The 25,335-nt window shown below is 43.4% G+C and overlaps 2 protein-coding genes and 1 pseudogene across 3 annotated transcripts; 1 reads left to right on the plus strand and 2 right to left on the minus strand.

The window, feature by feature from the left end:
* The first annotated feature begins 1,502 nt into the window (after positions 1–1,502).
* Positions 1,503–14,395, plus strand: LOC125539180 (probable inactive beta-glucosidase 14). 2 transcript variants are annotated; one of them, XM_048702549.1, is made up of 12 exons: positions 1,503–1,798; positions 10,411–10,477; positions 10,610–10,668; positions 10,768–10,843; positions 10,939–11,013; positions 11,094–11,181; positions 11,272–11,524; positions 11,653–11,768; positions 12,115–12,367; positions 12,456–12,558; positions 13,223–13,331; positions 13,870–14,395. In XM_048702549.1, the coding sequence occupies exons 1-12, from the start codon at positions 1,661–1,663 to the stop codon at positions 14,090–14,092; spliced, it is 1,560 nt and encodes a 519-aa protein (XP_048558506.1). In that variant the 5' UTR covers positions 1,503–1,660; the 3' UTR covers positions 14,093–14,395. The 2 variants fall into 2 exon arrangements, with proteins under 2 accessions (XP_048558506.1, XP_048558507.1); XM_048702550.1 differs by lacking the exons at positions 11,272–11,524; positions 11,653–11,768.
* Positions 14,396–15,573: 1,178 nt separating this feature from the next.
* On the minus strand, positions 15,574–16,934 carry LOC125539181. Its single transcript, XM_048702551.1, has 3 exons — positions 16,623–16,934; positions 16,358–16,512; positions 15,574–15,958 (listed from the first exon to the last, which is right to left on the minus strand). The coding sequence occupies exons 1-3, from the start codon at positions 16,783–16,785 to the stop codon at positions 15,794–15,796; spliced, it is 483 nt and encodes a 160-aa protein (XP_048558508.1). The 5' UTR covers positions 16,786–16,934; the 3' UTR covers positions 15,574–15,793.
* Positions 16,935–23,582: 6,648 nt separating this feature from the next.
* LOC125537510 lies at positions 23,583–24,892 on the minus strand (annotated as a pseudogene).
* Between the last annotated feature and the right edge of the window lie 443 nt (positions 24,893–25,335).

A 25,335-nucleotide genomic window follows, 5' to 3' on the forward strand; every position in this document is an offset into this window, starting at 1 on the left:
GGCAAAAAAAAGCGCTCCAGCAGGCGCTGTAAAGTAGAGCGCGCTAAAAAAAACTTTAGCGCATGGGTGTGAGCGCGGTCTCCGGTGCTGCAAATTTGGGGCGTTGGATTGTTCGCGCGAGCAGATGCATGTGAGGCCGCCGCATTAGACGCCATGTTTTTGTGGGTAAACCTCCCGCGCGCAAAACACTATTTCGGTGCTACAAAACTTTTTTAGCGTGCCGCGCTACCGCATGTCTGTTGGATATGCTCTAAAGGTGTATACTACAAACTCTGGAGATTGTCATCACTTTGGGGTAAGAGTATCTACAGCCGGACTCAGCAAACCCAGCCCCTCAAACGCCGGCGCGTCCGCGGACACTGGCCGGGCATTCCCTATATCTGCGTCTCCACACCCACGTATCTCATATTCCGTCCCCTATATTCATACTAAACCATACAACGTTGATAAGAACTACGTAGATCATGAGCGGACATACAAATGCACAATCAGTTCATCAAAAGATCACAGTCGGATCATGAAAGATAGGCAAAGTTCACATAATACATAATATAGCAGACAAGTTCAAACTACAACTTAAAACTTGAAATAAAGACGGATCTTCACCACTTTCCTTGCCGGCATTTGCCCTTCCGGTCGCCGGCGTAACTGTAGGAGTCCGCGGCAGGAGGTGGGTCCATGTCGGAGCCGTCCGACCCGTCGGAGAAGGAGAAATCGGAGATGACGATGAAGCCTTGCAATCGCCGGACGACGCGGTCTTGCTTGTGCTTGAGCTTCCCCACCCTCGCCGCCTCCCTCGCTTTTGGACAAAAAAATTTGCGCAAAAAAAACCACGTTCTTTTGCTTCCGTGAGAGACGCGAATTTGCTTCCACGAGAGGTACGAATTTGCTTCCGCGAGAAGCATGGCCGTGCCGCTCGGAAATGAAAAAAATACGTTTTCTGTTGTTTCCTTCTGTGAGAGCCACAGATTGATTTCTGCGAGAGGCACGACCGTACCTCTCAAAAATGAGGAAAACGCGTTTTTTTTCTTCTTTCGCGAGAGACATGGATTTGCTTCCGAAAAACATGTTTTCTTTTCTTTTTCCTTCTGCGAAAGACACGGTTTACTTTTCGTGAAGACACGGATTTGCTTTCGTGGGAGGCACGATCGTGCCTCTTGGAAACGAAAAAAAAGACGCACATGTCGCAATGCGCTGCATGTCGCAATCTGAGGGATAGGAATGACCTTTGCAAAAAAATGCTCCTTAATTAATGATTTTCGTGTGAACACTTGAAAAATATCCGTACACGTCCAGACCATTTCGGAGTAAAACGTCTTGATCTCGATTAGTTGATAAAAAAAATCGCCTTATATATACCTTATAAAGAAAACAAAACACGTCGTTGCGGCAGCTTAATCAACACACAGTCTAGGCGAGCACAACACCTTACCTGCCTGTCGTTACCATGCCGCCTACAAGGGTCATTGTTTGACTGTGCGCACAGGCGCAACATTTGCCGGTCTGTGGGCGTAACATGTGCATCGTCCCTCCGTCTCATGAGTCTACACCCTAGACGTTACAATCGCCTCGCCCCAAAATAGACTCCACACACTTGCTGCCTGCTGGGTTTGAGAGCGGAGGCAGCTCACATTGGAGGGGGTGCGCCGGCCGTGGACGGATGGCGCGCGAGGCGGCCCTGTGGCTTCTCCTGCTCTTGTCTGCTCACCTGCTCCTCCGACGTGCTTCGGCGATCCATCGCGGCCAGTTCCCTCCTCCGACGAGCTTCCTGTTTGGGACATCCACCGCTGCCTACCAGGTACCCCCACCCGAATTGTGCACCGAGTGGCTGCGTCCTCCTCTTTTCTCGATTGGGGCTACTTGGATGACTTGATGCATCCTCTTCTTTTCCAAACATTCAGTAATCAGTAGGCGTTTAATTGCAATCGTTACACACTACGTTGCTCAAGAAAATTTTAACTGCCCATTTGGGGAAGTCCTCAAGAAATCTAGCATCGTCTTCGATAGAGGCAACCCCATACATTTAAAAAAAAAAAACTCCGTAGTGTCTATAGCTTCCCTATAGAACAACTCGCTGATGAAGAAATATCTAGCTGCACATTTATTTTTTGGGTATCTAGCTGCACATCAGCTTGTAAAGGAATGCAACTCAAAAAGAAAAAAAAAACACTCGTAAAAGAATGGCTGGCCCGGCCCTGTCTATGGGCTGGGTCCTGTCATCCAACATCAGAGTACCCAACCAAACCCCAGTTGAGCTATGTAGCCCATTCCAATTTGTCTACCCAACCCGAGCCAAACTGGGTGAGTCCTAAACGGCGCGCGCCCTTTTTTTTTTTTGAGGGGAAAGAGAGCTTTCTCATTCATTCATTCATAGCAAGTCTACAGTCATTCTCAATTACATGTAGGACATTCAGTGGCACATGCTGCAGTATATAAAAATCTCCATGAGCTCTAGCATGAGCTGCTATCTCATGTGCGGACACATTGCACTCTCTTCCAATTTTACTCACCATGCACGAACTGAAATCCCGCATTATAGTCTTTGCTTCTTCATAAGTAGCCCACCACTTAGATTTGTTTCTTTCTTCTGTATTCACAGCCGCAACGTCAGCAGCACAGTCTGATTCCACTTGTACCTGAAACTTGTTTATATCTCGCAAATACTTGAGGCCCAAAAGCAGGGCGCGCGCCCTTTTTCATATAGTTTCCGCAAGCAACTAGTTGACGAGCGATCCTTCGGGAGTCCCACAACGATCAGCGTTACTTGGCGCGCTCTTAGCCACCCGCCACGTGTCGTGTTCTGAACATTTTCTTTAATTTTATTTTCGCACGTGTTATCGGCTTTTTAAATGGTTTTTTTGGTTTTTTTGTATATTCTGGCCTTTCACTGGACCTTAGCTTCTGGGAAAAATTAAATTTTTTTTGCATGAAATGCGTGCTTTTTTCTTCCACGAGAAGCACGGTTTTGCTTTTGAGAGAGGCACGATTGTGCCTCTCAGAAACAAAAAAAACACGTTCTTTTTCTTCCACGAGAGGCACGGTTTTGCTTTCACGAGAGGCACTGTTTTGCTTTCACGAGAGGCACGACCGTGCCTCTCAGAAATGAAAAAGAAAACACATTTTCTTTTTTTCTTCTGCAAGAGGCACAGTTTTGCTTCGCGAGAGGCACAGCCGTGCCTTTTGAAAACGAAAAAAAACGCATTTTTTTTGCTTCTGCGAGAGGCATGGTTTTGCTTTCGCGACAGGCACAGTTGTGCTTTCACGAGAGGCATGGCCGTGCCTTTCGAAAACGAAAAAAACACGTTTATTTTTTTTTTGCTTCCGCGGGAGGCACGGCCGTGCCTCTTTTAGAAAGAGAAAAAAATCGTGCTCCCAGTTAGGTTTTTTTGTCCTTTTTCTTGTGAAAAACAAATCGTCAAAACCTATAAGCATGGCTAGAAATCTCAACAATGAAATCAGTTCGAGATTTAGACGCACGGTTTAAGAGATAAAATATTTTGAATAAAAGGATGTATGAAAAAAAGGAAAAACTCTCGACAAAGTGATACACATGCGGCGCGTCACTTGTTACAACTTGAGAAGGTGGGAGTGATCTTTGCGATGAGTACTCCTTAATTAGTGATTTCGAACGCATAGCCCCCTTCCCCCTTTTGTGTGGGCTAACCCGTTTAACTTTATTTTCTCTGTCAAACGGTGAGAAGCATGCGCGCCACGGTGATTCGAACTCATGATCTTTTGTTCGTAGATAAGCTGCACTAACCAGCTAGAACACAACACCTGTTGTGATAATTTCTCCCCTTTTCCTGTTTCTGTTCTTTCTTTTGTTTTCTTCCTTTCTTCCCTTTTTTCTTCTTCAATTCGTGATTATTTTTTAAAAAGTTCATTAAATTTTTTCAAAATTGATGAACTTTTTGAAAATTTGTGATCTTTTTTTAGAATTGATGAACTTTTTTCTCAAAATCGATAACTTTTTTTTTCAAGATTGCTGAACTTTCTTTGAAAGTCGGTAATTGTTTTTCAAAGTTGATGAACTTTTTTCAAAATTGTGTATATTTTTCAAATTCATGAACATTTTTTTCAAAATTGTGAGCCTGTTTTGAAGGTCAATGAAATTTTTTCAAATCTGTGAACTTTCTTAAAAATCATTGAGTTATTCAAAATCCGTGAACTTTTCTCTTGAAATCAGCAAACTTTTTTCAAACTCATGAACTTTTTTATATTCATGATTTTTTTAATTCGTGAACTTTTTTCGACTTTAGTGATTTTTTTTCTTGAAAGTCAACTGTCAGCTATCAACAGGGTCGATTGTTGACTGAGCAAACGAGTCAGGTTTGGTTTTTTATCAAACGCAGCAGCTCCTGCTCGCACGAGAGCATAAATGGGCCGGCCCACGCTAGTGAAGGCGTGAGTGCCGGTTTCGCTCGGTGGCGCTTAAAGCAGCAATTAGGAGCTCCCGCCGTTTTGGATAGCAAGGGGTACCATGCGGGACCCCGCAAGGGTCATTTTATTGGGCCGGAAGCGCAAAGTGATGTGTCCAGCCACCGCCACGTGTCGCGTGCTAGGCTCTTCCTCAGAATTTTATTTTATTTTTCTGTATGCGTTTTCGGATTTTAGATGGGTTTTTTTCAAAAAAAATGAATTTTTGTTTTTCCTAGGTTTTAAATAAAACAATTCAAAAAGAGGACCCCCATATTAGGGAGACGTCAGCTGAGAGGGATCCTCCAGCGAACGTTTCCATTCGCTAGGGGAGAGGTCCTCGAGCGAATGTTTCGCTCATTCGCCAGCTGGATGGCCATGGCGACCTCCAATTGGCCCAAAGCCCACTAAAATTGTTTTTTATGAGAAAATGCCATGAACAAAAATCAGGAAAAGTTGGCAGTAATAAAAAATGCAATCCCCTCAAATTAAAAATGCCGCCCTTTTAAAAATAATAGAAATGCCACATATCAAAATAAAAAATATCGTTCTCTTTAAAAAATGCCATCCTATTATAAAACTAAAAATACCATCCTCTTATAAACAAAACTGCCATCCTCTTATAAACAAAACTGCCATAGTCCAATAATAAAAATGCCATCCTCTTACAATAAGAATGTCATGTTATTAATAATAAAAATGACATCCTCTTACAATAAAAACGTCATGTTATTAATAATAAAAATGCCATCCTCTTACAATAAAAAATGCCACGTACAAAAAATTATAAAAACTGTCATATTAATTTTTTAGTTAAATTGTCATGTACCTAAGTGAAAAATCATCTTCGTAAAAATAAAAACTGCCATGTTATTTTTTTTTTACTAAAACTACCATGTAACTAACTGAGAAAACATCCTCTTAACAAAATAAAACCTGTCATGTTAATATGAGAAAGGCTGAGACTAGTATTCGATCCCAAGTCCCCTCGATGTAGACTCGGGAACATAACTAGTTTGGTTTGATGGTGAGGTTTTGGAAAGGCCATAGTTCGGCTTTTGTGCCTCAGTGGACACTTTAGAAAGTTTGACGTGTCTTCGCTCATGTGTCAAGATTCATGCAACAAAAGTCCAACGGGAGAAAGAGGGTTCACTAGAACCTGGCTCTTGGTTGACGTACGCCAGTTAACATTTCCAGAAAAAATTACACGGTTTATTTTTGCTTCCACGAGAATCATATGTTTGCTTCTCATGGAGGCATACATTTGATTCCACAAGAAGCACAGTTATGCTTTTAAAAAAATATTTTTCTTTCACAAGAAACACATATTTGTTTCTCGTTGAACTATAGATTTGCTTTCGCGAGAAAGCACAACTGTGCCTCTTGGAAAATGGAAAAAACTTGCTTTTTTGCTTTCAAGAGAAGCACAAATTTGCTTCCTCGAAAAGTATAGTTGTACCTCTCGCAAAAGGTAAAAAGCATGTTTTTTTGCGTTCATGAGAAGCACAAATACGCTTCTCGTGGACACACATATTTTTTTCGCAAGAAGCTGTATCTCTCATAAAGGAAGAAAATGCGTTTTTTTTGTTTTCATTAGAATCACAGATTTGTTCCTCGTGTAGGCACAGATTTGCTTCCATGAGAAGCATAGTTGTGCCTCACAGAAAGGGAAAATATGTATTTTCACGAGAAGCATGAATTTGCTTCCGCGAGAAGCATAGTTGTGCTTTTCAGAAAGGGAAAAAATGAAGGAAAAAACATTCTTGCCGCTCTGGTTATATTTCATCCGATTTTTTTGTGAAAAAAAAAGTTCATTGAAACCTATTAACATGGGATCTAGCGTCGAAGATCGACGCGATAAATCTAACCGTGAAAATGGTTCGGAATTTGGACGTATGTTCAAAATATTAAACATTTTAAATGAGTTTATAAAAAAAACTCTCAAATTACAACAAATTGCGCACATGTAGTACGCCATTTGTCAACGTCTGAAAAGGTGAAAGTGACCTTTAGAAGAAGTACCCCTTAACTCATGATCTGGGTTGTTTACTTGTGACGCTCCCGATTCAATCGTACACTAATCATACATGCAAACGTGTACGATCAAGATTAGGGACTCACGGGAAGATATCACAATATAACTCTAAAAATAAATAAGTCATACAAGCCAGCGGCCTCGAGGGCTCCCGATTCAATCGTACACTAATCATACACGCAAAACGTGTACGATCAAGGTTAGGGACTCACGGAAAGATATCACAATATAACTCTAAAAATAAATAAGTCATACAAGCCAGGGGCCTCGAGGGCTCGAATACAAGTGCTCGGTCATAGACGAGTCAGCGGAAGCAACAATATCTGAGTACATACATAAGTTAAACAAGTTGCCATAAGATGGCTAGCATCAACTGGGATACAGATCGAAAGAGGCGCAGGCCTCCTGCCTAAGATCCTCCTAAACTACTCCTGGTCGTCGGCGGCGGCTTGCACGTAGTAGTAGGCACCTCCGGTGTAGTAGGAGTCGTCGTCGACGGTGGCGTCTGGCTCCTGGGCTCCAGCATCTAGTTACGACAAACCGAGAGGAAAGGAAATGGGGAAAAGAGGGAGCAAAGCAACCGTGTGTACTCATTCAAAGTACTCGCAAGCAAGGATCTATACTACATATGCATTGGCATCAATGAAATGGATAGTATCTGTGGACTGAACTGCAGAATGCCAGAATAAGAGGGGGATAGCTAGTCCTATCGAAAACTACGCTTCCGCCAACCTCCATCTTGAAGCAGTAGAAGAGAGTAGATGGTAAGTTAACCAAGTATCATCGCATAGCATAACCCTACCCAGCGATCCTCTATTCGTCGCCCTGTTAGAGAGCGATCACCGGGTTGTATCTGGCACTTGAAAGGGTGTGTTTTATTAAGTATCCGGTTCTAGCTGTCATAAGGTCAGGGTACAACTCCAGGTCGTTCTTTTACCGACGGACACGGCTATTCGAATAGATAAACTTTCCTGCAGGGGTGCACCACATTACCCAACACGTTCGATCCCTCTGGCCGGGCAAACTTTTCTGGGTTATGTACGGCCTCGGAAGATCAACACGCCGCAGCCCTACCTAGGCACAACCGAGAGTTCAGCACGCCGGTCTAAATCCTATGCGCGCAGGGGTCTGGGCCCCATCGCCCATTGCACACCTGCACGTTGCGAGCGCGGCCGGAAGCAGACCTAGCCTCCCTAATACAAGAGCAAGCGTTCCAGTCCAACCCGGCGCGTGCCGCTCAGTCGGCGACGTCAAAAAGGCTTCGGCTGATACCACGATGTCGAGTGCCTATAGTTGTTCCCGCGTAGTTGGTTAGTGCGTATAGGCCAGTGACCAGACTCAGATCAAATACCAAGATCTCGTTAAGACTGTTATTTAAAGTATCCGCGGACGCCGACCAGGGCCAAGCCCACCTCTCACCTAGGTGGTCTCAACCTGCCATGTCGCTCCGCCACAAAGATTCACCCAGAGGGCCGTCAGACAAAGGTCCTTTCAGCCCCCAACCGTGAATCACTCGCGGGTACTCTACGAGCCGACCCGTCTTTAGTCACCACATGTATCATGTATAAGATATATAGTATATACCCATGATCACCTCCCTAGTGATCATAGCCCGATAGTATAGCATGGCAGACAGACAAGAATGTAGGGCCACTGATGATAAACTAGCATCCTATACTAAGCATTTAGGATTGCAGGTAAGGTATCAACAACTGTAGCAACAATGACAGGCTATGCAACAGAATAGGATTAACCGAAAACAGTAACATGCTACACTACTCTAATGCAAGCAGTAGAGGAAAGGAATAGGCGATATCTGGTGATCAGGGGGGGCTTCCCTGGTTGCTCTGCAGACAGAAATGAACCCTCGAAGGTGAAATAGTCGATCACTGGTTCAACCGCGGTCTCGGGGTCTACCGGAAAGAAGTAACGGAGGGGGAACACAATAAATAACAGAGCAATCAAAGTATCACAAAACATAACATGGCAATACGCGGTGCTAGGGGTGACCTAACGCAGTACTAGGTGCTACCGGCGAAAGAGGGAAACATCCAGGAAAGTATTCCCGATGTTTCACATTTTCGGACAAACGGACCGGAGGGGGAAAGTTGCATGTTCACTATGCCAGGGACGTGTGGCTGGCAAAGGGACTACGTATTCGGATTCGTCTCGTCGTTCTGAGCAACTTTCATATATAAAGTATTTTCATCCGAATTACTGATTATGTTATATTATTTTATTAATTGATTTAATCTAATTCAAAAAATTATTATTGCATCATCATGACGTCAGATGTCAACGTTGACCGTTGACTGGTCAAACCGATATGTGAGTCCTGCCTGTCCTGTTAACTAACCTAAGTGATTATGTTAATTAACTAGTTTTAATAAAGTTAATTAATTCACTAATTAATTAATTATATACTTTTTTATTTACATTTTTGTTTCTATTTTTAAGGGGCTGGGCCCCACTGTCATTGGCCCAGAGGCCAATTGGGGCGGGCTACCGGGTGCGGGCATCCGTCGGGCGCCGCGGCGAGTAGAGCCCCAGGAGAAGGGGGAGCGCGGGCGTTGGCCCCGGGCGCGGCAAACCGGGGCCGCGGCGAGGCGCAGCGGCACGAGGAGTGGGGTTGGGGGCGCTGTCGGGGCTTCGGCCTTGACTAGCAGCGGCGGCGGTAGCGCTAGCAAGCAGCAGGCTACAGAGAGCAAATGCAAGCATCGGCAGAGCAGTTTTAAGAGCAGCAGTTAGCCGGAGACGCTGCAGCGGCGCTAGGCAGCGTTGGCCAAAGCAGCAGCAGGCGGATGCAGACGGGCGCTGGGCGCTGCGGCTGTGGCTCGGCCAGGGGCGCGCAGGGGGCGTGGGCGCCACTAGGAGCTTGTGGAGGCGGAGCTCCGGTCATGGCGGACGACAGCGCGGGCCATGATACCATTATGATGAAGCACATAGTCCGTGCATAGGGCATTACTAGGGAGCAAATGTGCACCTTGGCGCTCCCACCATGGGTCGCCCATTAATTGCTCGACCCATTATCTTTCCTAACAATAGTTTATTTCCTGTTTTCTTAGCCATTAGTGTAGCAAACCGTTTGCCATGCCTGATTTTCCCCTCTAAAAATGTTCACTAATTCGGAAAATATTCACAGATTCTAAAATTTAGAAGATTATTCATGTTTTTGGAATTTTTTCTGAATTTCAAAAACATTCACCATTTAAAAAAATCAAGGATAGTTTATGGATTTAAAAAAACATTAATTTTTTTAAAAATTATGAATTTGAGAAGTGTTCCCGGATTTTTAAAAATGTTTACAAATTATGAAAAGCCATCAACACCGGAGTGCGCGTTTGCTTGACCAGCAACACCCTATGCGCGGAATAGGAAAAGCCATCACCGCTAGGATGAGGAGGAGGCTGCCCTGCTCTACCGACGAGGTAGGCGCATTGGAGGAGGGAGCAAGCATCTGCTAAAGCGGAGGCCTTCAAGTTGAGTGATTTACTTTATTTCTTCAAAATTTGGAGCATAGTTTATCTAGATTTCCAAGTTTCCGAGAGCCAGAAGATTATCGTCTTCCCCGTGAAAATGCGGTGCAAGGTCGTCCATTGATGGATTGTTGGAAGTGGTTGTAAAATTAGCGAGAATGATCACTTCCCTGCAAAAAACTTTTTAGCGGGAATGCACACCTAATGTTCGCATTATCAGGCTCTCTGGTGAACATCAACAAATCTGATATGAATAACGCCCTCAATTGTCAAGGGATACCAATTTTTTGATGTGAGAAACGAAAAATCTTCTGTTCTGATTGCTGGGAAAGGCCTGGGAAATTTGTACACTCTTTTGGACTTTTGGTGCATTTTAAATTTTTATTTATAATTCGTAATGTGAGCTATCTAGTTACATAATACACCGGCCTCTTTTAGGCAACCTCAAGTGTTTGCTGATAGCATGTTGTTTCCAAACATCAGATTGAAGGTGGATATTTGGAGGGTAAGAAAGGCCTAAGTAATTGGGATGTCTACACCCACAAGCAAGGTGAAGATTCAGAATTCATATTACTGCACAGTTTCAATCTAGACATAGTTCACTTTTATCTTGTAATAACTTGATTTCTTTATATGTCTTCTTACCTGTCTTTCTTCCTTTCTTGCTTATCCCGTGGTTCAGGCACAATTGAGGATGGAAGCAATGGTGATATTGCTGCTGATCACTACCATCGTTACATGGTATGTTTTCTGCTAAAGCATACTGTTGATACTGTTCGATGCATCTCTATTCCAATTCATCTTGTGCAGACTAACGAATAACTTTTTTCCCTACTTCAGGAAGACATCGAGTTGATGCATTCCTTGGGAGTGAACTCATATAGATTCTCCATAGCATGGGCACGAATTCTACCAAGTGAGTTTGACTTCAATGTAATTTGCTTTTCTTAGGGATTATGCTATTTGTTAAAGTTATATATAGACTGTCCCAGAAATTGTTTGTTGCTGCAGGAGGCCGATTTGGACATGTAAATCCAGATGGTGTAGCATTCTACAATGCCATCATCAATGCTCTTCTGCACAAAGGTATTTAACAGAAAATTCCAGGCATCGGGAGAATTTTTTTAAGGTTCTAATATGCATTTGTTAATGGCATGCATAACCAGGCATACAACCATTTGTTACAATATTTCATTACGACATTCCACATGAGCTTGAAGAGCGATATGGTGGATGGTTGAGTCCAGAAATCCAGTATGTCTATGTCTGTGCCCCTCAGTTTGTTTTACTTCTCTGAATTAAAAAAGAAAAACTTAAATTATCATACTTCCAAGTGCTTTTCAGGAAGGACTTTGGTTACTTTGCAAACATATGCTTCAAGTTGTTTGGCGATCGAGTGAAATTCTGGCTTACAATGAATCAGCCTAACTTATTGGCAAAATTTTCTTATTTGAATGGATGGTTCCCTCCTGGTCATTGTTCGGAGCCGTTTGGGAATTGTGCCTTTGGAAATTCTTCAATAGAGCCATACATAGCAGGTCACAATATGATACTTTCACACGCAAACGTTGTGAGCATTTACAGAAATAACTATCAGGTACAAATTAGATCCTTCTTGGATACGAGTACACCATCACCTCGTGTGTTTTTTCCCATAGAAGTTAATAATATAACACCATCAACTGAGGATTTTTAGTATGGTTTAATATCTATGCCACTTAATAGGAGAGACAAGGTGGATATATTGGAATTGCTGTCAGCGCAAGATGGTATGAACCATTGCGAAATACCACAATCGACCAACTAGCAGTTGAACGGGCTATATCTTTCAATGTTCCATGGTACTATACCATCCTTCTTCTTTTTTGTGAATAGGTACTATACTATACTATCCAATAAGATGATAGCTGCAGGATAATTAGCATTTTGTTTCCTCATAAATTCAGAACAAGTGTGTTCTTAAACAAGATAATAAATGTGTCTAATACAAACAAACAGGCCAACAGGCTGATATAATTCACAGCAACACCATGATTTTTTGTTTCACTACACGGAGGCAGAGAAACTGACTCTCTTTTCTGTAACAGAACTTTGAAAGATTTATTTTTCAATTATTTCTTGGAACAAAATAAATATGATCTTCAATTACTACCTTCTTACTTTACCTGTTTTGTTTGTTTTTGATAGGTTTCTGGACCCTATAATTCTTGGTGATTATCCTGCAGAGATGCGCAAAATCTTGGGTCCAACCCTACCTGAGTTCACATTAAAGCAGAAGAAGAAACTACATGCAACCAAACTGGATTTTATTGGACTAAATCATTATTCGACATGGTATGCGAAGGACTGCATCTTTTCACCATGTGAAATGGATCCTATGGATGGGGATGCGCGAGTGTTAAGTTTAGTAGAACGAGATGGGGTGCCTATCGGTAAAGAGGTAAACATGAGATTGCTAAATACTGATTCATGTTAAGTCATTAATAAAAGAACAATAACAAATAGTGATTGCTGTCTCACTCATGCAGACAGGAGCACCATTCTTCTATGATGTTCCACATGGGATGGAAAAGGCGGTCATGTATTACAAACAAAGATACAACAACACCCCAACATATATTACAGAAAACGGTGTGACTCTCTGTCTTTTCTATATTCTGAAGCTTAAATAATTAGTATTTGAACTTGTTATACACTTTTGACGAGTGTCGTCTGAGTAGGACACTGCCTATTTGGCACATGTCTACATGTTCATAAACAATCGGAGCATTTTATCTCATTCGGAAACAAATCATTTTTTCGTCTGGCCTTCCAGAATTACATCTAATGATATCAGAGCTAGTGTTAGTAGAGACTGGCCTGCTTGTGGCTTATATGCATGAATAACAGTCAACCAACGATTATGTTTCTTATGGTATAATTCTTGTGTCATATCTGGGTTAGGTTGTTTGACAGCTGTACCTCTTGCCTCTTGGTGTTCTTTTTCTCTAATACAACGTGACGTGCAATAGATGTGTGTTCTAAAAAAACTCAGAGATTTTGAATCATATAGTAGTCACACCAAAGTAAGCTATGTGTTTCTCTTAGAGGCTAAGAGCCCATCATTTGTGACCATCCCTTGTCGGTCTTATGCTGGTTTTTGTTAACTCCACACCTGCTTGTACATATCATGGACTGTCGGGCCTCCCCTACGGTTTTCCTTTTAAAAAAAAGAGCATCACTAGTCTGTCTATTATTGTTCTGTTACAGAGAATAATGTGTGTAACAATATGTAGAGGCTAATTCACATTTTCAGGTTATGCTCAAGCAAGCAATAGCAGCATGACTGCTAAGGATTTTACCGGTGACACAGAAAGAATTGATTACATCAGTGGCTACCTCACTTATTTAGTCTCGGCAATAAGGTAACATATGCTGTGGACGCTTCATGCATAGATCTGGTTTCCAACTGTTTGCACTAGAATATTATATGGGTTCCCGGCATGTTCTGTGGCCGTTTAACCATTTCTTGAGAACGCAAAAGGGAATTCGATACAATGCAGGGCTGACCCTACCATATGGTAGACCTTAGCTGATGATATGCTCTTATGTTATCTACAAATTATGATTATGGCTACTATTGCATCAGTCTCTGAATACCAACCAACCTTGTTGAAATGTTAGCTGATGATATGCTCTTATGTTATCTACAAATTATGATTATGGCTACTATTGCATCAGTCTCTGAATACCAACCAACCTTGTTGAAATGTTAGCTGATGATATGCTCTTATGTTATCTACAAATTATGATTATGGCTACTATTGCATCAGTCTCTGAATACCAACCAACCTTGTTGAAATGTTAGCTGATGATATGCTCTTATGTTATCTACAAATTATGATTATGGCTACTATTGCATCAGTCTCTGAATACCAACCAACCTTGTTGAAATGTTTGAAGGAAAGGAGCTGACGTACGTGGTTACTTTGTGTGGTCTATCCTTGACGACTTCGAGTGGACTTCGGGATACAAGGACAGATTCGGGCTCTACCATGTCGACTTTAAGACGCAGAAGAGGACGCCGAAATTATCAGCTGAATGGTTCAGGGAGTTCCTCAAAGGTTCACTTGTGTCGAGAGAGTTTCAAAATGGATCCCAGCTGCAGCAGTACTATACTTCCTGAGCCACTGATGGTTCTGCCCGCGCGTCAATATCATCTAAATATATGAATGACATTTCACATATTCAGCTCACGATTTGTAATCCTGGATACTAAGAAGTTGCGAAACAAATGAGCAAGTTAGGATTCGAACCCACAACGTATTGGGTGTTAAAACCTCCCCTAGCCACTGAGCCAGTTCACAGTTGCTCAAGGGGGGGATTGGTTGGTTATGCTTGTACCATCCATATGTGTCAGGAATATCATGTAAAGGCGTACCTTATTTCCCGTGCCTGAATACTATGCAAGGTCGTGAGTTGCAAGACATCTTTATGCGTGTGAACAAATGATCAATATTAAGGTTGTTATCGTAAGAATGTAGAGATATTTATGTTTATAAATAAACCATGCATAGCGCAGCCTTTGCCCAATCAGATAGAGAGTATCTAACAGAGTTTGGCATAAAGCACCCTAAACTGCAACATTTTATTATCAGAAGTATTTAACCAGTTTAAAATATTCTGCAACTTGTGTGACTAAACTGCACGACCAATGGTGTGTTCTACTCTAGAGAAAATTCATATAAAAATTTACTTTGCAAATTCCTAACAACGCTGTATACCTATGCTCTAACTCCAACAATTCATCACATAAGCATCTAAAAAAGAATCAACAAAGCAAACTAGAAGTTGCAACATCATTCTCATCCGCGGTTCTGCAGGTATGCAATGTACTCCCTCAGTTCCAAATTACTCGTCGTGGTTTTAGTTCAAATTTTGAACTAAAACCACGACGAGTAATTTGGAACGGAGGGAGTATAAGTCTTTTTAGAGATCCCTCCGTATGTAGTCCATATTGGAATCTCTAAAAAGACTTATATTTAGGAACGGAAGGAGTATAAGAAAAATAGTTACAATTTAATGATAGTACGTAAAAAAAATAATAAGAATACTTTAGTTGCATAATTACCTGTTGTCTATCTTCACAATGATTTTGGCAAGTTCAGTGCATCAGTTGGAATACATTGCATTTTAGGCAAGAACGCCCAACATAATCTGCGATAGTCTGCAGTTCTGCTCTTCCCTTGAAGACCTGCATTCTATGTACGTATTTAACTATTCATAATGGACTAAAGCATTATGACACAACACAAATTCTTGAAATCACGGAAAGCACATGTCACAAATGTGTTGCATACATAATCCAGCTAGTACTTCTCTCGAAGAGAATATTCAGTTAGCCACAGTGCACACATAATTTCTCTGGGAACTGAATAGCAGTTTATTTGACAGAATAAAGACACCAAGAACCAGATGCAAAAGGCCACCAGTAAAAGGGAGTAGGAGTCCAAGTTTGGAGTTCTACTGCTACAGTCACCCTTTCACATGTCCTTTGTGAAGTTTTCTCAAGAAAGAAAAATGTAAATTAAGATAACTATTGTTTCTGGTTGTAACGGTTCTTTGAAGCTGTTTCCTGAGAACATATTATTATATAGAACGACATCATACAGGCAATAAAATTATTATTTTCAGAATCTGTAGCAAACTAACAGATTTTTATTCCACCCATCTCGGAACCTGTACCATAGATTTTTCTAGTTGATATTCTGGATATTCACTATCAAAGAAAGGACAACTTGATCAATACATATCTCATAGGAGAATTTCATCACTTTCTTGGAGCACAAAAGTGAGTCTACATGCAGCACTAACTCTTCATCGCCGCTTATAACTGTTCTGCCTGTGTGGGAATATTAGGAGAAGGAGGAGACATAGGTGCAGGCGTCACGATTGTTGTTGAAGGTCCCTTTAGAGTCTTTGGTCCCTTATCATCAACGACCTCCTCAGCAGCTCTTTCCTTAGCCTTTTGGGCTCTCTGAACTACTTCCTCCTGTAGTTACAATTATCCCCCAAAATGCAATTTAGAAGTGAGTGCAGTTCTTTGAGGTTAAGAGAAGAAAATTAAAAGTATGTCCACAATAAATTGTAGCTATAAACTATGAATCGATCAACAATGATGATTAATCATGGAAAGCAGTTAGATTATGTGACCTCAAAAAGCTAAAGCGTGTGCACTTCTGGATGTAGAAGAATAACATCATTTAGTTTTTAGTTGTGTGACATCTGAATGTACAAGAACTTACTAAGTTGGCACTGAGAATTCACAGGCCTATCTGCCATCAGCTGGCCTAGGAACATATCTGGTTGTCCAGTAGCCAGGTTGAAGGTAAAGCTAAACACTAGTATACTAACCATGGGGAGCAAAGCAAGGGCCGCGGCTGTGCAGTACCTGGAATTCCTGGACCTGCTTCTGCTGCTCCGCCTGCCACTGCCCGACGACGCTGAATACCTCGCCCACCACCGACTCGGCCCTCTCCGTCAGCGCCTCCGCCAAGGCCTTCCCGAGGAAGAAGGCGTCAAGGACGGCCTTGCTCTCGTCATCACCTGGCACATGAGCAGCAGAACAACGGGGGATGGAGTAAGCGACCCAGCCCGAAATGCCCCTCTCGAACTATCCAAAGGACGGCGGGCGCATCAGGAGGAGGTGGATGTACCTGCTTTGGGCTCGGGACGGCCGCCGCCGCCGCTGCTCCTGGCCGCAAACCTGCGAAGGCTTTTGGCGGGGGAGGAGGGGAAGGCGCTGCGGGCCGGGAGAGAGACGCGGCAGAAGGTGGGAGGAGCCGCCGCCGCCGCCGGCGCAGGTAGTACGGGCGCCATGTCTGCCCGCGCTGTCGTGGAGCTGCGGGGTCTTCCAGCGGCGGTTGGGATTGGGAATCGCTCGGATTAGAACCCCCGGCCACCGGCGGACGCGCAGCCACGGATTGGGGGCAATCGAGGAAACCGAAATACGCTTGTCTTCTGTGGGAGTATCTTTTTCCCTTGGCTGGTGTACCACGGCACACGGGCAGAGACAGGGTCAGTCCGGTAATTACACCCAAAACAAATCGTCCTCAAGCCGTTGCCACTTGCCACTTGCCAGGCACACCGCTCGCGCATGGTCAGCTCGCAGTCACCGGCGCCGGCAAGTCGAAGCGCATGGTCAGCTCGCTGCTCCCCTCCTTCCCCCCATCGCCTCGACGGCGAGCTTGCAAGGCATTGAGCGTTGCTGCGGGCTGCGGCTCTGTCACTCTGAAGTAGCAACGGGAAGAGGCGTCAGGTGGTCAGCCCGTTGGCGCAGACCAGCTGTTTGACGAAATGACGGCTTCATGGAAGGGGGAGAGACAAGAGCCAAGCAGGCAGGTGATTATATCTTGCTATGCTCTGAAGAAGCCAGCGGCTACAGTGCCGATTCCGTTGTACATGTCATCGTGCGGGCAAGACTATGACTCTAGTTCAGAACTTATACAATGATAGGATCAGAGGAACGCCAGCTCCGAGCCTGAAATGAGATGTGGGTCTGGGCCTGCCACAGTTTGACGTCTTGTAGCTCGCTGGAGGACCTGAGATGAACTAACTGCATAGTTGGGCCAGATGGTGTGCGTAAGACTACAAGGCACAAGATGGTGCTGAAGATATTGCTTTCATCTACTCTGATGGCGTTGTCAAGAGTTTTCAGAGGTGGCCATCTTGCGGAAAGGTATTGTTAGGTTACTATTTATTTCTGCAAGGGCTTATCCCAATCATCCTATGGATAAAAGCTTTATAAATATCTGGTGAAAACCACCTTCTCATGAAAACTCTCAAAATCATGTGTACAAGTACTAAAAACTTCTAAAATGTGCATCTATGATGAGGTTATTACTTATAAACAGCGGAGTTTTCATGGAGAGGGTGGTTTCCACTGGGCACTGGATATCTTCCTGAGGATAAATCATTATTGATATATTGATTAAGCTGAACTATGTGTATATTGATTGAACCTATCCCATGGGGATGCTAAACATTTCTGCCAAGAAACCAACCAAACAGAATATTGAAATAGATGGCACACACATGAGAAGCTTTGACCAGCATCTGATGATAGTTGGTTTAAATTGACTATTACTCAGAATACTGTTTCTACATAAAAATCATCAAGATATACTATTCTAATGGTGGGCCATTAATTTTCATTGATTTTGAATATAAGGTCTTCTAGTTGATAAGAGGTTCTGCAGTTTTGGAAGCATGCCATGTTTCTGATTCATGTTCGGGCACATGGGCAGTACACATTATGCGATCTACAGTAGACACAAAAACATACAAGATAGTTCTAAAACACGATGATAAATTTATTTTACTTGGAAGGCGCACCTCATGAACAAGGCCGGTCGCCTTGCGTTCATGAGGTGTGCCACAAAAACATACAAGATAGTTCTAAAACACGATGATAAATTTATTTTACTTGGAAGGCGCACCTCATGAACAAGGCCGGTCGCCTTGCGTTCATGAGGTGTGCCACAAAAACATACAAGATAGTTCTAAAACACGATGATAAATTTATTTTACTTGGAAGGCGCACCTCATGAACAAGGCCGGTCGCCTTGCGTTCATGAGGTGTGCCACAAAAACATACAAGATAGTTCTAAAACACGATGATAAATTTATTTTACTTGGAAGGCGCACCTCATGAACAAGGCCGGTCGCCTTGCGTTCATGAGGTGTGCCACAAAAACATACAAGATAGTTCTAAAACACGATGATAAATTTATTTTACTTGGAAGGCGCACCTCATGAACAAGGCCGGTCGCCTTGCGTTCATGAGGTGTGCCACAAAAACATACAAGATAGTTCTAAAACACGATGATAAATTTATTTTACTTGGAAGGCGCACCTCATGAACAAGGCCGGTCGCCTTGCGTTCATGAGGTGTGCCACAAAAACATACAAGATAGTTCTAAAACACGATGATAAATTTATTTTACTTGGAAGGCGCACCTCATGAACAAGGCCGGTCGCCTTGCGTTCATGAGGTGTGCCACAAAAACATACAAGATAGTTCTAAAACACGATGATAAATTTATTTTACTTGGAAGGCGCACCTCATGAACAAGGCCGGTCGCCTTGCGTTCATGAGGTGTGCCACAAAAACATACAAGATAGTTCTAAAACGCGAGGCGGCCGACCTTGAATTTAATATTGTGTCCTCACTGATACTCCCTCCGTCCCAAAATTCTTGTCTTAGATTTGTCTAAATACGGATGTATCAAGTCACGTTTTAGTATTAGGTACATCCGTATCTAGACAAATCTAAGACAAGAATTTTGGGACGGAGGGAGTAGTAATTATGAGCACCACTGAAATTGACACATTTTGATAATATTCCATATGTTGGTTCTATCCATTCTTCAACCCAATGAATTAGTTGGCATTTTTATTGCTGCTACATAGGTTCACACCATATGGTTATAACTGAATGGCCTCAACATTTACTTATCTTAGCCATACGCATCTCCCTATGTAGCTTTACTAATTCATGCTTTCCTGTCTTCATGTTAGGTTATGACAGCACCGTCTAACCATATTTTCTTCAATTTATATGTTTCTACTGTTTAATTTGTCTAATGTTTGGTAATGACAATCAATGCTAATCATGCTCTTTGTGGGTGTTATGATGTTTTAATGTTTGGTAATGAGGACATTCTCTAATGATATTCCTGTTTTAAGGGTTTACGCTGTTTTAAGAATCTTCAGAGGGTACCCTAGCACTTCTTCCTACGACAACTATGCCATGCATGATCGCTTGTGGAATATGTGTCAACCAAGGAGTATGCTAGACTAGAGGAAATTACAATGCTGTGCAAGGTAGATGAAGATCTTTGATACGTATCATTAGCTCCAAAGGAGGCTCATTACAGTGAACCTGTACTTCGTGCATCCCAAAACCAATATTAAAGAATCAAATCTCTCTTGCCTGTGGACCTTGTTGGTTGTTTACAACATGATGACAAATTTATTTTACTTAATAGAAAGGTTGAAGAAAATGATAGTAGCGCATAAACTTGCCCGGTAATCTGTTCAAGTCATTTGTGTCTTTGGGTACTCCCGGTTAGAGTAATAGAAACACATAGGGCCTGCCACACTCTATTGGTGAACAGATACATCTTATGTACCTCATCTTGACTCCTGAGAACACCAAAATCAAGTGTCTGCCACTGCCAGAGCTAAGTCAAGTTGCATATGATGAAGGTCAGATGTCCCAACTGTTTTAGCGAATCAGCTCACAGGGTGAAGTTCCTCGCTGATATATTGCATCTTTAACTATACCTGGATAGTTTGAACTTCTGCATGCCATGTGGAATTGGGGAATTATCAAATCCCCAAAGAATGTGCATGCTCAAGGTTGGTAGTGATTCAGGTAGTTGCAGAACTGTTGACTTGGTCAAGCTTAGAGGGTTAGATGTGACCTACGCATCTCATGAATTGAGAATATTGCTTGAGTGCATATACTTATAGAAGATAGCATCCAGATCAAAGATAAAAGAAAATCAAGCTCATAAGATCAAAGACAAATACTCATATATGCTGATGACTGTTGAGGCATCTATGCTATGTTAGATATTCTTAAACATCATAGTGACCACGAGTAACTAGTTATCATTGGTCTTTCTGCCCTCGGTTTTCCTTATTGCATGGGAATCGTTACATACTTAGCTTCCTTTTTACTGTTGAATGCTTGTGAGAATTGTAATGAACCGACTTTCTTCGTCAATTGCTTTGTCTTGAACATCTTTTGATCCATCACTCGCAGGCAGAAAATGTGAGATCAATGTTTCTTTTACAGATATGGTGATACTGGCTACAGTGGCCGTGGATCCAGCATAACAGAGTCTTTCTTATGTTGGAGATACTGAAGTTCACAAACATGGTGTGTTTGGGAACAATGGGAGAGGAAACTGAAGCCACAAATTCCCCTTCACTTCAGCATCTTGCCATTCTGACATGCTAGCAAGCCGCAGGTCTTTCAAAAGATTCAGGCACTGGAAATCCATGAGCAAAAAATAATTTGTGAACATCTGCTTAACTCAGCAAGTTTCCCAGCCCTCCAAATTATTAAAATGGAGGGTTTCTGTGGTGGTAATCATCTCCTGCAGCTGCTATTATTTCAGACAAATTCCACAGGTTTAGTGTTTACCAGACATCCAGCAATGTACTTCAGAGAAAACAATGCCCTGTTGCAAGTGGCCTTGTATAAATAGACAGAGGGAGTATTTGGCAATGACTAGTGTTTCTTTCTACTTAATACATGTAATGAAGAATGCTCCAACTTGTTTATCTGTTTTAGAGAAAATCAGCGGACTGGTTTCGATCCAAATAGGTCATGAGCATGAGACTGATCTTGTTTGCATAGAGTAATGATTATGAAGCTGGATACATTGGATAAAGCAAGCAACAAAATGTAAATAGTAATGTAATTTTTTGAGAATAATGTAATATTAATAATTTTTAGTGATGGTATATCAGTGATCTGGATGTGGATATGAATGTGGAATGACACCGGTGTTACTTTAGAGTCAGGATCATATTGGCAAAAATGTTTTGCAACCCTTGTGGTGGTATTTGCGACATGGTTAATAATATCCCATGGTAAATGATATCAACTGAATTCAGCTCATGTGGATGTCGTTTTCTGCTATTTCATGTCGATGAGTCTCGCTCTGGAAGGAATTTTATTGCTTGGTGCCGTATATTTTCTTCTGAAATGTGTATGCAAACTCTCATATTTAAGCAGTACATGCCTTGTAAGTTGTAATGAAGAAAACTTTGCATAGGAATAATCTGTACTCAAACTTGAGATTGCAGTTTAACAGAGAGAACTTATGTGTTTTGCATTTGACCACACTTTTTTTTCCCCATACACCCCAACAAAAAAATAATATACTATATGTATAATCATATAAAAAGAATTTGGTAGTTTAGAAGTGGCAGATATGTCTCCTGTTTTTTCTCAAGAAATAATATATACCACACACATGTATAATAATCATAAAAAGAATTCGAAGTTCAGAAGTATAGTTTTGCAGAATTTCCCACGCCCAGACAAACTTTTATCATGGCCAGTCAATGAGCTGCCTTCTCACGCGCCCTAAATCTCCAGCCCCCAGCACATTTGCATGTAATAATATTATACTCCCTTCGGCCCGGAAATACTTGAACATAGATATGGATGTATCTAGATGTATTTAGTTTAGATACATCTATTTTCATCCATTTCAATGACAAGTAATTCCGGACGGAGGGAGTACAATATGTTGAGGATTGTGTATAGCAGTGATGTATCTAGATGCATTTTCGTTGATGGAAGCGGATTAGGAGCACTCGGGTGCTCCACCCCCTATATTAAAAAATAATTTAATAATTCAAAAAAGCCAAAAAAAATCTTGGATATATTTTTGAACCAAATATGACTAGGTATTGTACTCATATAAAATGTTTGGCCATGGAATAATTCTCGTTGTCTTCAGGGCAAAAAAAAACAAATTTATGACGACAATATAGCACGAATACTACTTGTTTCTAGCATTTTTTGGGAAATCTTTGACCCCGGATACAATAAAAGTCATTTCCTATTTAAATCTTTTTATACGAGTGCAATACCTGGTCAGGTTTGATTCCATAAAAAGCTCCGGGATTTTTGAATTTTTTGAATTACTAAATTATTTTTGAATATAGGGGGGTGTAGCACCCTAGAGCTCCTATGCATTTTCGTTGATGTGGAAGTGGTTACTTAGAGTTGGATCACAAGACTCGCTCTGGTTTCTTGCGTCGATCTCTTTTGCTTTCTGCTTATTTTTTGTCTATAAGACTTGCTCTGGAAGGAGTTCATTGCATTGTTTGGTGCCTTACATTTTCTTCTGAAATGTGGTATGCAAGGTCTGAGATTTTGAGCTATACATGCCTTATAATGAAGAAAACTTTGCATAAGAAAAATCTGTACTCAAACTTGATACTGGCAGTTTGATAGAGAAAATATGTGTTTTGCATTTGAGATTTGACCACAACACGCATACATAGTGGCAGACTTTTGAAGTAAATAAGATGTCTGGATCATTCATGTCTCTATTTTTTTCTCAAATAACATAATGCCCACACACACAAATTACACTACTATATGTTGTAATCATAAAAAGAAATTCCGAAGTTCCCACAAAAAGAAGAATCCGAAGTTCAGAAAGCGCCCAGCACAACTTCATCATGGCCGCTAAATCTCCAGCCCCTGCGCCGCACGGTTTGACCATGTCTATGGCCAGCCTCGAGGCGGGCAATGCACGCGTTCATCCTCACGCAGCTCCGGCGTGAGGCGCGTCCCCACCCGTTGCACCACTCGACGGCTTCTCTGGGGTGGCGGGTTTCGCGGCCAGCAGCCCCACCTGCCGAAAAACTCGGCCTCCATGAGCCGCACCATGTCCTCCGCCCGCGCGAGCGGCGCCCACTTCATGATCACCTCACAGAACGCGTCGTCATTCTGCTTCGGCGGCGTGATCCGGAGGCTCCGCAGGCGCTGTTCCAGGTGCCGCACGACGCCGATCCCGTCGACGAACTCCTCCCAGCTCGCCGGGCTGAACATGGTCTTCCTCTTCCAGGGCGCCACCAGGTTAAGGTTGGACTTGGAGAGCAAGGCGTGGCTGTCGTCGTCCCATTCCCGCAGCACCTTCTCGAGCTTGCTTCTCACGGTGACGCACAGGCTCTCCAGCAGTGGACCGGCGAGCGGCATCCACGGGCGAAGCAGGAGGTGACAGCAGTCGGCCTGCCAGGCATCCCGCGGGTCCCATGACTCCACTTCGGAGGTCAGCTCCGGCATGACGAGCTCTACGAGGATGCGCTGCACGGCGGAAGGAGGCAGCGTGTCCTTCCACTGCGCCAGGAAGCGGCGCATCCGCTCGGAGTCCGTGGCCTTGAACTCCGATGCCTGGATAGCCGGAACCACCGTGTCGTAGACGAGCTCCGCGTACGGCGACATGGCCGACCCGTCGTCCAGTGAATTCTTCAGGAAGACGAACACGTCTAGCCACATGGCCGGGTCCCATAGAGGCTGCCACCTTTGGAGCACCGGGCGAATGAGCGGCGCCACGAGCACGCCCGCCATGTTCGCGAGGCAGTACGTCTGGTACTCCTCCGGGAACTTCTTCCTCAGCCTTGAAAACTCCAAGATGAGGTCGCCCGCCGTCAGCTCTCCCGATGCACTTTTCTCGTGCACCAGCGTCACGACCGTGATGATCACCTCCGCCGCGTCCACCACCATATGCTCGCCGTCGTCCAGGGCATCATCTTGCAGCTCCCGCACTTCAGCGAGGATTTTCTCGCAGAACTCCCGGCCTTGCTGCCGCGATCCGTCGGCGTCGCCCATCTCCCAGTCGTTGTAGACCGCTTGAGAGATTTCGTCCGCGCACTGGTCAGCTCCCCATTTGGTCGGCAAGGTTTCCGGGACCTTGTTGGGAAGTCCGTTGTCGTATGATCCTTCTCCCTCGGCGCCGACCGTACCGAAACCAGCGCTCTCTGGCCGCTTCACCACCTTCACAGGAGATGTGATGCCCTGGCCGTGCTTGCCGAGGCCAGAGCCGGACCCGACCTCGTAGTTCATGTGCCTCATCATATTTACTATCGTTGTGTTCTTGAAAACCGGGCTCTCAACAACAGGCTGGGGCTTCCATGTCGTTGCCGGATCGTAGTGCTGCCTAGTGCAGCGTTGGTGATGGTGTTGAGGAGAGGACGGACCTGCAGAGCCGGCGGCGACGAACGGGACGTGTCCGAAGAGGAGATCGCCGGGGCCGCGTACACGCTTGTGCTGGGGCGACGGACGGCTGCCCGCCCCGCCGGACTCAGAGCCCGTGCGGTCGTTGTGGCGGTAGGTGGAGCCGCCGCTTGTCATGACGTTGCTCGACTCATCAGCGCCAGCGGAGGCCATGAGCACGTAAGTAGGATTGCTTCGCAGGTGGAGAATGGTGATTGGAGAGGGGAGGGACCGGTGAAACCGTAAGGAGAGTGTCTGGTGCATTTCCCCGTCGACATTGCTCCCCTTATATAGGAAGTTAGAAACAAAGCTAGTTTGGTAACCTTTAACTGTAAGGAGGCCCCACTATGTTATATGCGGAAAGAAACACAACAAGTTTGGCAACCTTTAACCTTAGGGTTAAGAAGGCGCCATCTGTTACTATATACTAATGCGGAAAGAAACACGCAAGCGAATGTGTACGTGCACGAAATATCAATTTCGATTCACGTGCCAGAATTGCATGCGTAGTATGTATCATGTTTGAATTAGACCGTTTTCAAGGGCTGCCTTCTTCGAATACAATGCATTTTCCCGCTACTGAACATGGTGTATAGCTGAATATCCCGCGCAATTCC

This window comes from Triticum urartu, chromosome 2 (assembly GCF_003073215.2).
Source record: "Triticum urartu cultivar G1812 chromosome 2, Tu2.1, whole genome shotgun sequence".
Classification (NCBI taxonomy): Eukaryota; Viridiplantae; Streptophyta; class Magnoliopsida; order Poales; family Poaceae; genus Triticum; species Triticum urartu.

What these genes read in the sequence shown, in the direction of transcription:
- LOC125539180 (XM_048702549.1), top strand. Translation starts at nt 1,661, where the DNA reads ATGGCGCGCGAGGCGGCCCTGTGGCTTCTCCTGCTCTTGTCTGCTCAC. An exon ending in TGTCTACACCCACAAGCAAG is followed by an intron (nt 10,478 to 10,609) that starts GTGAAGATTCAG and finishes CCCGTGGTTCAG; the next exon opens with GCACAATTGAGGATGGAAGC. An exon ending in CAATGCTCTTCTGCACAAAG is followed by an intron (nt 11,014 to 11,093) that starts GTATTTAACAGA and finishes ATGCATAACCAG; the next exon opens with GCATACAACCATTTGTTACA.
- LOC125539181 (XM_048702551.1), bottom strand. Translation starts at nt 16,785, where the DNA reads ATGGCGCCCGTACTACCTGCGCCGGCGGCGGCGGCGGCTCCTCCCACC. An exon ending in CCGTCCCGAGCCCAAAGCAG is followed by an intron (nt 16,513 to 16,622) that starts GTACATCCACCT and finishes CTCATGTGCCAG; the next exon opens with GTGATGACGAGAGCAAGGCC. An exon ending in AGCAGGTCCAGGAATTCCAG is followed by an intron (nt 15,959 to 16,357) that starts GTACTGCACAGC and finishes TTGTAACTACAG; the next exon opens with GAGGAAGTAGTTCAGAGAGC.